The sequence below is a fragment of the Lissotriton vulgaris genome, chromosome 6 (genome assembly GCF_964263255.1).
Source record: "Lissotriton vulgaris chromosome 6, aLisVul1.2, whole genome shotgun sequence".
Lineage (NCBI taxonomy): Eukaryota > Metazoa > Chordata > Amphibia > Caudata > Salamandridae > Lissotriton > Lissotriton vulgaris.
The window spans coordinates 330,332,032-330,345,486 of NC_141694.1; the positions used below are offsets into that span (position 1 = coordinate 330,332,032).

Sequence of the window (13,455 nt, forward strand, 5' to 3'; positions counted from 1 at the left end):
GACTGTTTTGGGGCGGACGCTGGTGTATGTACCACAGGTGTCTGATTCCCACTGTCCGCATCCGGGAAGCGTTGCTTGTAATCTTGTACAAGGTACCGGAGGTCATTGACGAGAGTCGCCGGTAGGCATATCATGGGCGTGACCTCCGTGCGGACACTAGTGTGGACGGAGTGTTCCTGATAAGTGAACTCCTCCTGTTCCTCATCGGTGCTTTGGCATTTGACATTAAGGTCCGAGATAGAAGTAGCGGGACCCAGGTGGTCATCCTCTTCAGATTCTTCACTTTGGAAGATTTCCTGAGGTGGCTGCTTTTCCACTTTGCTCGGAGACGTTGTTTCCGGGGTAATTTGCAGCTTGGTAGTCTTGCCAGACGTAGCATTTGACCCTGCCGTCGTCGAGGGTGTCGTCGACGGCGGTAGCACGAGGGCCGACACCTCCACAAGCCTGGACTTTTTCCATGGCTCAGACAGTGCCATCTTCGACGACGAGTCTTCCGTCGACGGTGTCCCCGTCGACGGTGGGGTGGTCGACGGTACCTTGGTCGTCGACGACGACTTCGATGTTGTCGTCATCGGTGCTCTCGTCGACGACGGGCCCGTCGTCGATGGTGTCTTCGTCGACGGCGTCTTCGTCGACGGTGTCTTCGTCGACGGTGTCTTCGTCGTCGACTCCCTCGTCGACGTATTCATCGTCGACGGTGTCTTCGACGATGATGGGCTCGTCGACGACGACGTCATCGTCGGTGTAGTCCTCGTCGTCGACAGGGTCTTCGTCATCGACGACGATGTCAGTAGAATAATAGAGGAGACAGGTCTACCTGATGACGAGGATGTAGTCGTCGTCGTCGACGCTGAAGGCGACGACGCTGATGTCGTCGACACAGTGGTAGTGACTGAGGTAGTCCTCTGGGCATGTCTGGTAGATGACGGAGCAGGCTTTTTAAAGGTTTGATCTTCCTGAACAGACACTGAAGATGTCGTGGATCTTGCCTCTGAAGACTTCTTGTGTGCCTTCTTAGGAGGAGTGTCTGAGGGGCCAGGGGAAGTTACCCTAGGCCTCTTTTTAGAGATTTCTGAGGACTTGGAAACACTGCCTTCAGATGATTCCAGAGTGTCTCTGTCCTTAAGCCTATCGAGCCAGATGAGAAGGCGTCCTTCTCTGTCCCTCACTGTCTTTTTAGGGAAAGCCCTACATATTCTGCATTTGTCCGAGACGTGGTCCGGGTAAAGGCAATATAAGCACAGGTCATGCTTATCATCCACATGGATCCTTTTCTTCCCACATGAAGAGCAGGCCCTGAAAAGGGCTTTCTTCTGTGATTCAGACATGGAAGAAAGTAGTGGAAAGAAAACACTTACTGCAGAACAGTGTAGTGAAGTAATCCTTGAAGAGTTGAGATTGAAGAAACACTTTCAAAGAAAGTTAGATGATTTTGAGGAATCCTGAGGAGAGCTCAGGCTGGAGACTCCCTAGCACAACGTGCGGTAGAAAATCTGAGGGACTGAGGCTCCTCCCAGGAAGGTTCTAGAGGGAGGTCGGAGCTGATTGGCTGACTGTGAGTTTGGTCCTTTTTACATAAGGACAAGGAAAGGCTACTAAGGGGGGGCCCTTAGTCCTATTTTCTCTATGTATGTCTATAGGACATTACTTTTTTATTTACCGGAGGCTCCCGTCTCGACGACGGGGAATGATTCAGGCATGTGAATCTATGAAAGACACCCAAATACTGGATAAAAAGATCTTCCCCCCATCCTGGCCAGTTTGACTCTAGGCACCACAAAAGTACACTTCGATTCGGACCGCAGATGGCGGGTGGTAACATAGGGGTGAACAAGTGACTGAAGGTGCAGTGCCAGTTTTGAATTTGAACATATAGTTCAGGGCTTTGAACTGATTACGGTTCTCCACCCTGAGCCAATGTACACCGCGCAGATGTTCCGATGTAGAGGAGGCTTTGGGTCTCCTGCAGAGGAGCCTAGCCGCAGAGTTCTGAACCAACTGCAGTCTACGGGTAACTGCCTTATTAGATCCCAGGTACAGTACGTTCCCTTAGTCAAGTCATGAGGTGAAGAGGGCATGGACCACGGCTTTTTGGGTGGCAGCAGGTAGCATCCAAATAATTTTCCTAAGCCATTTTAAGATGGTAAAGCAAAGTGCAGTGGTTTTAACTGTTTGCTGTTGCATGGTCAGTGCATCGTCAATTATTTATTTATTTGGCGATTTATAAAGCGCCTGGTGACCCGGAGGCATCCCCGCGCTATGAAGGTTTGTATATCCAGAAGAGAGGAAAGAGGGGGATGGCATTACTTAGGGAATAGGAGAGTTTTCAGTTTTTTTCTGAACCCTAAGTAGTTGGGTTCGAGTCTGAGAGTACGTGGGAGAGAATTCCAACCCGTGGAGGCTTTCACAGAGAATCGTCGACCTCCAGTGCGAGTCTTTTTAAATTTGGGGATGTTGGCTAGATGTTCATTCTCGGACCGCAGGGATCTGGGAGCTTTATAGGGCGTAACCAGGTCGCTGAGGATCGAGGGGCCGCTTCCGTTAATCAGTTTGTAAGCCGTACACATGGCTTTGAATTCCACCCTTTGGCGAACAGGGAGCCAGTGCAGGGCCTTGATGGCAGGTTTCGCTGATGATGATGCCCAAATTATGATGCCCAAATTTCGGACATAGCTGGAGTGCTCCAAAGGTCTTTATTTTTTCCTAGAATTTGTATTTTGGTTTTTCCACCGTTTAATTTAAGGAGATTGTGACTCATCCACGTAGAAATTTTACTAAGACCCTGTTGGAGAAGAGAGGGAGCAGAAGGGTCAGAGTTAGAGAGGGAGAAAATGATCTGTGAGTCGTCAGCATAAGTGAAAAGCGTTAGACCAGCTTGTTCCGCGATGTCTGCTAACGGTCTGACATACAGATTAAAGAGCAGTGGGCTCAGGATCGAACCTTGGGGAACTCCATATGGGGATGTGTAGACCTTGGAGCAAGCTGTGGCAGATGAAATTTGATAAGTGCGGTTGTCGAGAAAGGAAGTAATCCAGTCAAGAGCTGAACCACATATGCCAAAAGACTTCAGTGTGTGGATTAAGAGAAAGTGGGAGATGTGTCGAACGCCGCACTGAGGTCTAACAATATTAGTGCTACTGTCTGTCCGGCATCCATATGATGTCGTAGTCTTTCATTGACTCCCAACAGTACTGTCTCTGTGGAGAAACCAGTTTGAAAACCGGATTGAGAGGGGTGGAGAATATTATTTGTTTCGGTAAATTGTGAGAGATGGAAATGAATATGCCTTTCAAGAATTTTTGAGAAGGCTGGTAGAATTGACATTGGTCTATAGTTGCCAGAAATATCTGGATCAGCGGTGGGTTTCACCATGGAATGTTTCCAGAGTGCCAGAACCTTGGACTCCAGCAGTCATGCATTTAGGGCACTTAAAATCACCTGCAGATGGGAGGTGCATAATTGCTTCATTATGGAAGTTGGGAGAGGGTCCTTGGTAGAGTCGGATTTGATTTTGTTCAGAATGGTTTTCAGGGAATCAAGATTTAAAAGTGTCCAGGAAACTAAATGTGGTGTGGGGGTGAAGGATTCCATTGGAGGCTTGCATTGCAGGACAGCCACTGGTCTCAAGGAATCGCAGTATAAAAGTGGCCCGGGAACTTTCAATGACGTTGAGGTAGAGGACTCTAGTGGAGGCATGTATTGAGAAGCATTTGTGTAGTCAGTGGAGAAAGGTACAGTACTGGGCAGAGTTTTGGTTTGGGTCCGAGAAGGTCTGCAAGAAACAGAGTTTATGATCTCCGTCTGCATTGTTTCAATTTTGGTTGTTAAGAATTGGGCAAGATCGTCACATTGACGTTCATCTAATGGCCGAGGATTGGCAGTTGTTTTGGAGCCGGCCAGTTCTTTCACTGTGCTAAAAAGAGTTTTTGAGCAGTTAAAAGCTTTGGAAATGGTGGCTGAAATAAAACTGGCCCTCGTAGAATTGCACAAGTTGTGATAGATATTTCTAGCTTTGGTGTAAACGATTTTTGATTCAGGGTTGTAGTTTCTCCTCCATTTATGTACTAACGCTTTGCATTTAGATTTTTCCTTTTTTAAGATGTCATTAAACCATGGTGCGGGGGTCGGTGGTTATTCAGTTTTTTATGCAAGCGAGGGAGACAGGAGTCTATGGCATTAGAGAGTCAATCATGAATATTTGTGGCTTGTGCGTCAACTTCGAGGTCAGCAGGGGGTACATCTGAGCATAGAGATTTATTTAACGTGATTAGGTCGAGTTTTTTCCAGTTTCTTTTCGGGGTCACCACAGAAGGAATAGAAGGAGCCGAAGAGAAAGGAGAAGCAAGACTAAATTTAGAAAGAAAGTGATCCGACCAACTCAGGGGGACTGCCGGAGTACATTGAAACTGGGGAAGACTAGAGAAAATCGGGTCCAACAGGTGATCAGCCTTGTGTGTTGGGCCAGAATTAAGTTGGTTTATGTTCAATGCAGCTAGGTCAGCAAAGAAATTGCTACATGTTGCACTGGACAGATCGTCTAAATGTAAGTGAGAAATTTTTAGAGCTCATAAGTAAGGGGGCAATGTAACTAGGAAAGGAGGAGGTCCATAATGTCGGGTGTCATGGTGGGCGATACACAAGTAGGCCAGTGAGCGTGCAGTTGGGGTTTAATGCTAGCTTGAAGAGTGCTGCTTCACACTCTGGGATGTCTATAGGATCGAATTGACATTGAAGGCAATTTTTAAAAATAATAGCTATGCCCCCTCCTGATTTGGAGACTCTGTCATTTCGAAGAGTTGCATAATTAAGTGGTAATGCTGCAGCTATGTCAGGACCGGCACTTTCATTAAGCCAGGTCTCCTTAAGGAATACCGCCTCTGGTTGTTCGTCCCAGAGAAGATTGAAAATGCCCAACTTGTGTCTGGGGAGTGAACAACAGTTAATGCTAAAGAACACAAGGTCCTTGGTAGGTGGAACCGTGGTGTGTGTAGGAGGAGTATGTCTAGAGATACTAGGGGGGTTTAGCAGGTGACATACGGGTGAAAAGTTACAACAAGGACAGATTTTGCCAGGTATATTTTCGGCAGAGTAACGTTTGCAACCCTTTGCGGGAGGGGGACAAAGAGCTAAAATTTGATCAGATGTGAACATCAGTCTTTTTGAAGCCATTTGACCAGGGGTCATGGCCTCTGGCCTCGGTCGGGCGCAGACGGGCTTTCCTTTGGCGCGCCAGTGGGGCATCCGCTGCGCGGGTTGCCAGACATCAGCATTAAGTAGTGTACGGGGCTCTAGGCCCGTGCCCGTCGGAGCCACTACCTCTACTCGTGCCGTTGTCGATGAGCAGTCAAGAGAGGACTGTGATTAGCACAAACACCCTCCACAATAATCAGGCGAAGCCCTCGGTGGACCGAGGTGAGTGCAAGGTTTAAAACAAAACAATGTGTGGTCGGCGATCAAATTATAGCGCCGAATCTGCCTTATCGACAAAGAGGTGGGTGCCATAGAATGGCAAGTTATGTTATGTTATATGTACTTCATATCTCGCACAACTCCCTACAGAAGGAGTATCTTGGCGCTTCCGCTGAGCAGGCAGGTAAAAAACTATCTAGAACAACTATTTGAGCATCTTCCTGAAATTCATAAAATTGGAGCAGGTGCGAGTATAGAGAGGAAGATGGTTACAAAAATGAGGAGCCAGATATGAGCAAGCCTTACCGCCAAATCTGGCAGTCCAGATACGTGGAACCTGTAAAAAGGCGTTATCAGAAGATTTTAACTGTCTGGAAGGCAAGTAATAACTCAGTTTGAACGGAGATACGCTTAGACTGATAAAGAGCCTTATGAGTCAAGCAACAGAGCTTGAAGATTGCCCTTTTTTATGGGCAGCCAATGTAATTCTTTTAATGTATGACCCAAGGATGACTGAGAAGGTAAACTACACATCAACCGGGTAGCAGTGTTCTAAACGACCTGTAGTTAAACTAGCAAGGTGTCATTTGCTGCAACTAACAATGCATTTCCATAGTTCCAAGTGCCTGGACCACTGTTTTTGCTAAAGGTGGAAGATAACCATGGAAATACTTTTTAATAGCCTCATTGTGGCATAATAAGTCCCACATGTGGTGTTAACCTCGTCTCTTAAGGATAGTGTATGATCAAGTTTAATTCCTAAATTTCTCACCACTTGTTTGGAAGTGGGAACTGGTCCAGGATCCCATGCATGTCCATAAAGGAAGCCTGGACATCCCCTGAGAAGCCAGTTGTACAGTGGTGTGTTGGGGAAAGCACTGAGGCTGACTTTGGACGTGGAGGTCAGGACAACCAGGCTCTCTGGGGTGGGTTGTTGGATGAGGAAAACTGGGTACCAAGGAGCGGGACTATGGCAGCAGGAAATTGTTCTGTGCACAGGAGCCTGTGTACAGCGCTTCGCACGTGACCTGTGCAGGACGTTAGTGAGGGCTTCACTAAATGGGAGGAGAGGTCCGAGGGGATGGGAGGCGACTCCAGACTAAAAGACCTCTGTCTAGACGTCGTTCTTGACTGTCACCGGGGACAGCATGAGGTTCAGAACCTCAGCCGTCCTAAGCACCACCATGGCAAATAATGACCCTTCTTCTGTAGCAACAGAAGGAGAAGGACAGACCAGGCCAGTGTCTAGCGATGTATCCAAACCATTGACATCCACCTCATTCCAGTTTTCTTCGGACTCTTCTAAGGGGTTAGAGTAGCCATAAAGATCCATAAATACTCCCAATCGTACTCCTCTCTGGGCTAATCAAAGAAAAAAGGCGTGGGTTCCAGAAACCGCCAGGTTCGGTGTTTGGTAATGCCGATCCGGCTCCGTATTGGAGTTGGGTATGACAATGGTGTTTGGCACCACCGTAGGGTGTCGGCGGCACCGGGAACTACAGCAATGGAGCAGGCTTTGGGGAAGGTCACCATTTCATGGGTGGAGCAGCTCCGGATTTAGCATCAGATCCAAGGGGCCCGACTGGTGGCATGGGCAGACCCGCTGGCAGGAATCCAGTGGGAGCTCTCTTCATAGCCAAGGGGCCCTAAGTCGATCCAGAGAAGCCTTGCTAGCAAATAAAAGGTGTATGGCCTCATAATAGTCCTTGGCTCGGACGGGGGTTGCTCCGCTCCAGAAAATACTGTGAGGCGAGGAGAGGCACAGACTAAGCAGCTGGCACAGCAATGTCAAAGAGCATTTGGACTTCATGGATTTTGAGAACATTTTGTGGGATTTACCTGAAAATTATTTTGATCGCAACGATGATGGCCAGGAGCAGCTCTGCAAGCGATCCTGGGACCTTCAGCGTAATCATGATCTGGAGCATCGTGAAGACGTTCAATGTCAGGTGACGAGGAGCATCAACAACCACCCCTGAAGTGCCTTAGGATTCATGGCACAAGAGTCTTCAAAGGCCTTGGAGTCGTGACCTGGCTTCAGGCACCAGGGACAAAACAGGTGGGGGGTCTGTCCCAGTAACAGGAACTATAGATTTTAAACTCCAGAGTTGTTATGGGATATCCATTTGCAGGCTGAGAGAAAAGCAAAAAGTAAAACAAAAAAATAGCCCAAAAAGTAGACTGAGGTAGCTCCCTCCATATCTGTGCTGATGGGGTGGAAAGAAAAGAACTCAGCACGCTGGGATGGTGCCTATATAACTACAGATCAAGTTTCTTATGGCAAGGACAATGAGGAGCCAATCAACACCACTTTCTAGTGCTCAGAGGTACTGCTCCAAACATTTCTGGATCAAGTTTAACCCCTTTGAGGCTGATGACGAGCTGGGCTCGTCATGGTGTAGCCTCCTCAAACACTGATGACGAGCCCAGCTCGTCATGAACAATGGGTTTTTTGAAAAATCAGCATTCCAGCAGAATAAGCACAGCGCGCATGTGGTTAATGCCTAGGAAATATTCTAAGGTAAGGAATCTGTGGTTAGTAGTCTTTATCAGATTCTCCTGACTCAGGACCCAAGACCCCACCCTACCCTGCCGGTTGCAGTACCACATGGCCCTGGTGTTGTTCTTCATCTGGTGGTGGAAAGGAAGGCTTTCAATCACCCTCAAGTCAACAAAGTGATGTGGAGTAGAGTCTCCATCAGAGACCAGAGGCCTAAGATCAACACCTCACCTAAACCTTTCCAACTCAGCATTGGTAAGTCTGTGGCCACAGTCAGCTCTGGCAGGGGTAAGGTGAGGGTTCTGCCACTGGCCCAATTGCTGTCCAGCAGCCACCACTGCAGGCCTTTTGCAGTCTCCTCTAAGATGTGGATACAATCCTAAAAATTCCCCTGATGATGTGCCCTCTGTGATTTGAGGTCCCACTGCAGAGCCCACATGCGTTACCTACCATGTTTGGCCGGCAGTATGCAGGAGGCCAACTACTGCAGAAGCCTCAGAAGGATCCACAATGAGATCCAGGACCACGGTGGATACATCAGGTTCATAGCCTGAATACTCTAGGAGAAAGGCACAAAACAATGCAGCATCCACAATAGCTCTGATGAACAGGAGCCTCTGCGAAGAAGTGACATCAATATTGAACCCCAATGATGTTAGAAGGTTTGCGTCATCTGGAGGTGGTTGATCACTGCCTGGGGGGAGCCTGCATTCAGCAGCCGGTCATTAGGGGAGAAGAGGGCTGGTAGCCCAAGCTCCGAAGGTGTGCTGCCACCAGCACCATAACTTTTATGAACACATGAGGGGCGATGTTAAGGCCAAAGGGGAGCACTATGAACTGAAAATGCTCCTGGCCCACTTTGAACAGCAGGTAAAGTTCGTGGGCACGTAGCATGGGGATATGGAAGTCTCTGGGTTCTAGGGCAGACAGGAACTTGGCTAGTGTGAGCATCTTGGATTTGCCCTTTTACAGGAAGACAAAGGTTTAAAATAGGATGATAACCTTTGTCCTTCTTTAGTACAAGGTTGTGGTGGGAGTTATTACTTCAGAGGCCAGAACCTTCTCTATGGCTTCTTTAATCAAAAGGGCCCGCACTTCGGTAGCAAGACAGACAGATGCTTTTCCACAAGCTGCCCGGATGGTCGTTGAAGGTTCGGGGTAGATAAAATAGGAGGGCAAAGCCTCGATAACAGGATGATGACCTTCCTTTCGACTTCAATCGGTCACATTGTGGAGTCTTATGTTAGGGGATGGCCTCACAGTTCTGTATGGTCTTCAGGTTCATCGGGCACAGTTGTCACAGGCCCTGGAGTATAGCACTGACCTGAGACACCACAAACATACTTCATGAAGGTCTGGTCCCAGATATCTGTTTGCAACAGTACCTACATTGTTTGAACCATGTCGTTTTAAGGGATGACATTTTTAGTTGCACACTGGTAAACCTTGAAAAAATGTATGGTCTTGAAGCCCAAAGAGAAATTCTGGCTCCGCCTCTGAAAGCGCAGAAAGAAAGACACTGATGTCAGCAAGCATTGTTGGCACTAGTATGTGGTTTTGTCCATCACTTTCGGAGCAGAAAGCTATTGATGCAGAGCTACATGATGCTACCTAACCCTGGGCAGGAGTACTGTTGTATAATTTCCAGATCCAGTTTGATGCCTGGGGAATATAAAGGTAAAGAGTCTGTGGGTTAAATTATCCATCAGAAAAAGAGTTTTAAAGATCAAGTATTACTAAAAAGCCATCAAAGGTAACACACTGTGAAATATTATGGGACGTTTGCTGATATGATCTCAATTTGTAACTGACTATTAAATAAATGTACATAACTAAATTAACACCCTCTCTTTAGACAGTGTAGATTGCATATGGTCAATTAAACAAGCAAAACAAGAACACGCAAATGCATTTGAATGAAACCAGAAAAACAAAGAATACTCACCTGTTCTGGACTAAGAAGTCAACTATGTGAAGAGAAGTTCTATCAACTGATCTGACCGCAAGATGCAGTGCAGTTTCACCTTGTTCCTAAGAAAAAAATGTATATAGTTATCCATTAACGTCTGTCAATAAAAACTGTTACTTAGTTTCCTATACTCAGAGTGCATTAGAACAATAACAGTAAAAAAAGTAGTTTTACTTTTCTTGGAATGTAGGACATGTAACAAATGTGTGCTTTTTGAGCTTATGTTGTAGGTCATGCTCAAACTGAATATATATATATATATATATATATATATATATATATATATATATATATATATATATATTTTAATTTAACAAGCAGATCTCAATTTATGGAGTAATAAATATTTTTATGCAAATATAATTTCCACAACTTTACGTGCACACCAACGATTAAACCTGGAGTGGACTTTATTTTTTTATTTCATATCTGATATATAATTTATATCAGCTTATGTTTTTAGTAATGTTTAACGTTTAGTTTTTTTGTCAATATTTAAATATTTGTATGAGTTTTCCTAATTGTGTCTTTCAATGGGTTATTTTTTAAATTACTTTGAATAGTGTTAGAAGTCCAGGACTAGGAGTTATTCCCACAAATGCCAGTGATGATTTTTTAACTTTGCTTAAAGACACTATCGCATTAAGATCCGTAGACACAAAAAATGAATTATTCTACAAAATGGTTACAGTTTTAAAACAATATGTGCTAGGAGAATTCTTTAATACCAAAAAATAATTCACTAACGTAATACACAAATCCAGAAAACGGATACAGTTTAATAAAAATGTTTTAAAGAAAATCTGAATATACATTTTCAAATACGGACACATTGATAAAGACACTAAAATACTATTTTTCTTCTTTTCATCATCCAATCAGATGATCTGCACTCTTCCTTCCATTAATTAACTCCTACTATTTGGAAATAATATCCTGGAATTCAAATTACATATATTACTTTAACAAAATGGTAACAAAAGACTACACATTAAAAAAAAATGTATTAAGCATGTAAAATGTTATACTTTGCCAGTGCGGTCCAAAGTCATTAAGTTTACAATTTTGTGACAAGTTAATTAACAGAGTGTCTAACTAGCTAGGTGCAATTCCAAAGATACAGAATAGTAATAAAGGATACGTTTTAGAGGATTCAGACATCTATTTTGGACATGAACTTACAAAATTAGCATAACGCAAAGTAGCACACAGTTCATTTGTGCTCTAAAATGTAAACTCAAAATCAGTTTTTCCCTATCGGGCAAGGTGCTAGTTAGTGCTCACCATTTTCGTTAATTCTAAATTAAACGTTATTACTGATTCGCAGTCCACTCTCGCCTAGGCAGGGCTCTGGCACATAGGAATGGATAAGTCCACCTGCAGCTTCGGAAAAAAGTTTTTCTATGCTAGATTTACCAACGAACAGTACCCAATGATGCTGTGGCCCGGATCATACGTTTGACTCGTTCTGCAAAATAGGATCCTAAGAAGAACATACTTTACTCTCCCCACCCTTCTGGAGGTGGTGTCCTAGCCAATGTACAGCAATTGTTAATTCAGAGGACTATCCATTGATAGAAGGTCTGTTTGCACCACCTTACCCTTCTGCGCCCCAGAGAAGCCCACAAAGAGTTGATCATCCTCACAATGTTTGTTGGTACGATCTATGAAAAAATGGAATGCTCCCTTTGGGTCCAAATGATGGAGTCTCGCTTCCTCTTGTGTGGGATGAAGCAGAGCAAAAAAAGTCAGAAGTGTGATGGCTTGTCCAACATGAACCGGTGTCACCACCTTTGGCAGAAAGGCAATTCAAGACCTAAAAAAAAAAAGGTTGTATAGGGAGGCTGGACCAAAAGTACTGCTTTTAGGGTGATTAGGCGCAATGGACAACTGTACGCTGCCTCAAAAGAGGAACACACAAGAAACAGAAGAACCAGATTGAAGTCCCAGTTTTGCCTAGAACAGGTCCAACTGACTGGTATCAACAAAGCCACAAATGTTTACAAGAATCCCTTAAGCACAGCTTTTGTTGAAGGACGCCTGGCTGCCAAAATGACATCAACCACCTCAGATGAAAGATCAAAGGGGATCAACGGTTACCTCTCAGTCTCCATGCAAGGAGGAACAGGTTGCACAGGCTAGAGCGCAAGACCCTGACCTACAGCTGCAGAACGCTGGGAGAATACTAGTCTCTCAACTGCATTGTCCCAGCACTCTGAAGAACTGCCTAATACATTGCCTTATAGGGATGAAAGAAATCCCAATAATCAGGGACATGGGGGACATGCCAACAATGTTAAATACAGGGGCCCAGTGATCAGTGGCCAACACTCAGCCTGCACACAAAATGAATTGAGCAAGACACAGGAAAAAAAGAAGCATTTGCAATGCAATAGGCCTCACATTATTAAAGTTTGAGCTATTGGCATTATTAAATAATGCAACACCAATAGCTCAAACTTTAATAATGCAAGAACTATTGCATTGCAAATGCTTGTTTTCTTTGTAACTTACGTGCCGTAGACCGTTCACGTGGCGTTTTGCCGTACCGTCCTACCTGCGGTGCCAGGAGGTGGGGGTCCCCCACAAGACTGTGTGCCTCAGCAGTGGCTGTCGTGGCAGTGTTTGCTGGTTCCTCCTCTCTGCAGGCCCTTTCTGCATTCATGTATTGTGTCCTCGGTGGGACGGCCGAGGTGTCTGGGATCCCGGGCGCTGTCTGAAAGTTCCCATCCTCTGTCTGTGGGAGACAGGGTTTCTTCGAAAGCAGAGGGGGCTGGGAACTCGGCACATTTTAGGGAGTATCACGTTGCGCAGAAAGAGGGGAGTGGTTGACGTGCTCAGTGCAGAGGGTTTGTTAGGCTCAAGGTTTTCAGTTGTTTCCTGATTTTGTAGGCGGCTGAGAATTATAAATGCAGGTAGAGCGCACCACAGACGTTCTGTGGGACTGAGATTCTACGAACTTGGTAACGCGTGGAAAGCCGCAGATGGTGTTGAAGTGCGTGTGGTGACTGGTTGGTACGGGTCCGCAGCGTGTGGGTTCCGTGGCCCCTGGATGCAGCTTGTGCTTGGACTGTGAACCCCCGGTACCGGAGGCGGCCCCGCCTGACACGGGCCTGGCTCACTTGTTTGGAATACACGGCTTCCGTGTGCGCGCTTAGACAAGGCACTCCTGGTGCGCACGCGCGTAGAAAATGCGCCCTGTGACGTGCAGGCCTTCTTTATTTCTCCTCTCTCAGGGGTACATTGCCTTCACTCTGTGATGTACATAGAAGTGCATTGCTTTTACCCTATGATGTAAAGAGGGGTACATTACTTTCGGTTTTTGAGTCTAAGGGGTCTTACATTATGTGGCTAGAAATGTATTTAAGCTTACCTCTTCGAGCTTCCAAGGAAGGTGAGGTGGAGCGATTCTGACTGATCCTGACCATTGGGAAATGAATATAGATGTATTTTTTGGGGGGTGGGATTAGGGTGTGGGAGGGGCATTCAGGTCTGCGGGCAGCATTTTGATTTTTTATAGATTAAAGAAGTCCAAGGAGGGCGGCATTCCAGTCAGCGCTGAGGTTTATGCTTTAGC

General features: G+C 45.8%; 1 protein-coding gene across 2 annotated transcripts in view; it reads right to left on the reverse strand.

Moving 5' to 3' along the window:
* The window catches only part of ASAP2 (ArfGAP with SH3 domain, ankyrin repeat and PH domain 2), a 1,186,778-nt gene that overhangs the window by 495,375 nt on the left and 677,948 nt on the right, over nt 1-13,455 (reverse strand). For both annotated transcript variants that reach the window (XM_086926365.1, XM_086926364.1), the window contains exon 18: nt 9,855-9,940. In XM_086926365.1, the coding sequence (XP_086782491.1) occupies nt 9,855-9,940 (86 nt within the window). The remainder of the gene's footprint in view (nt 1-9,854; nt 9,941-13,455) is intronic.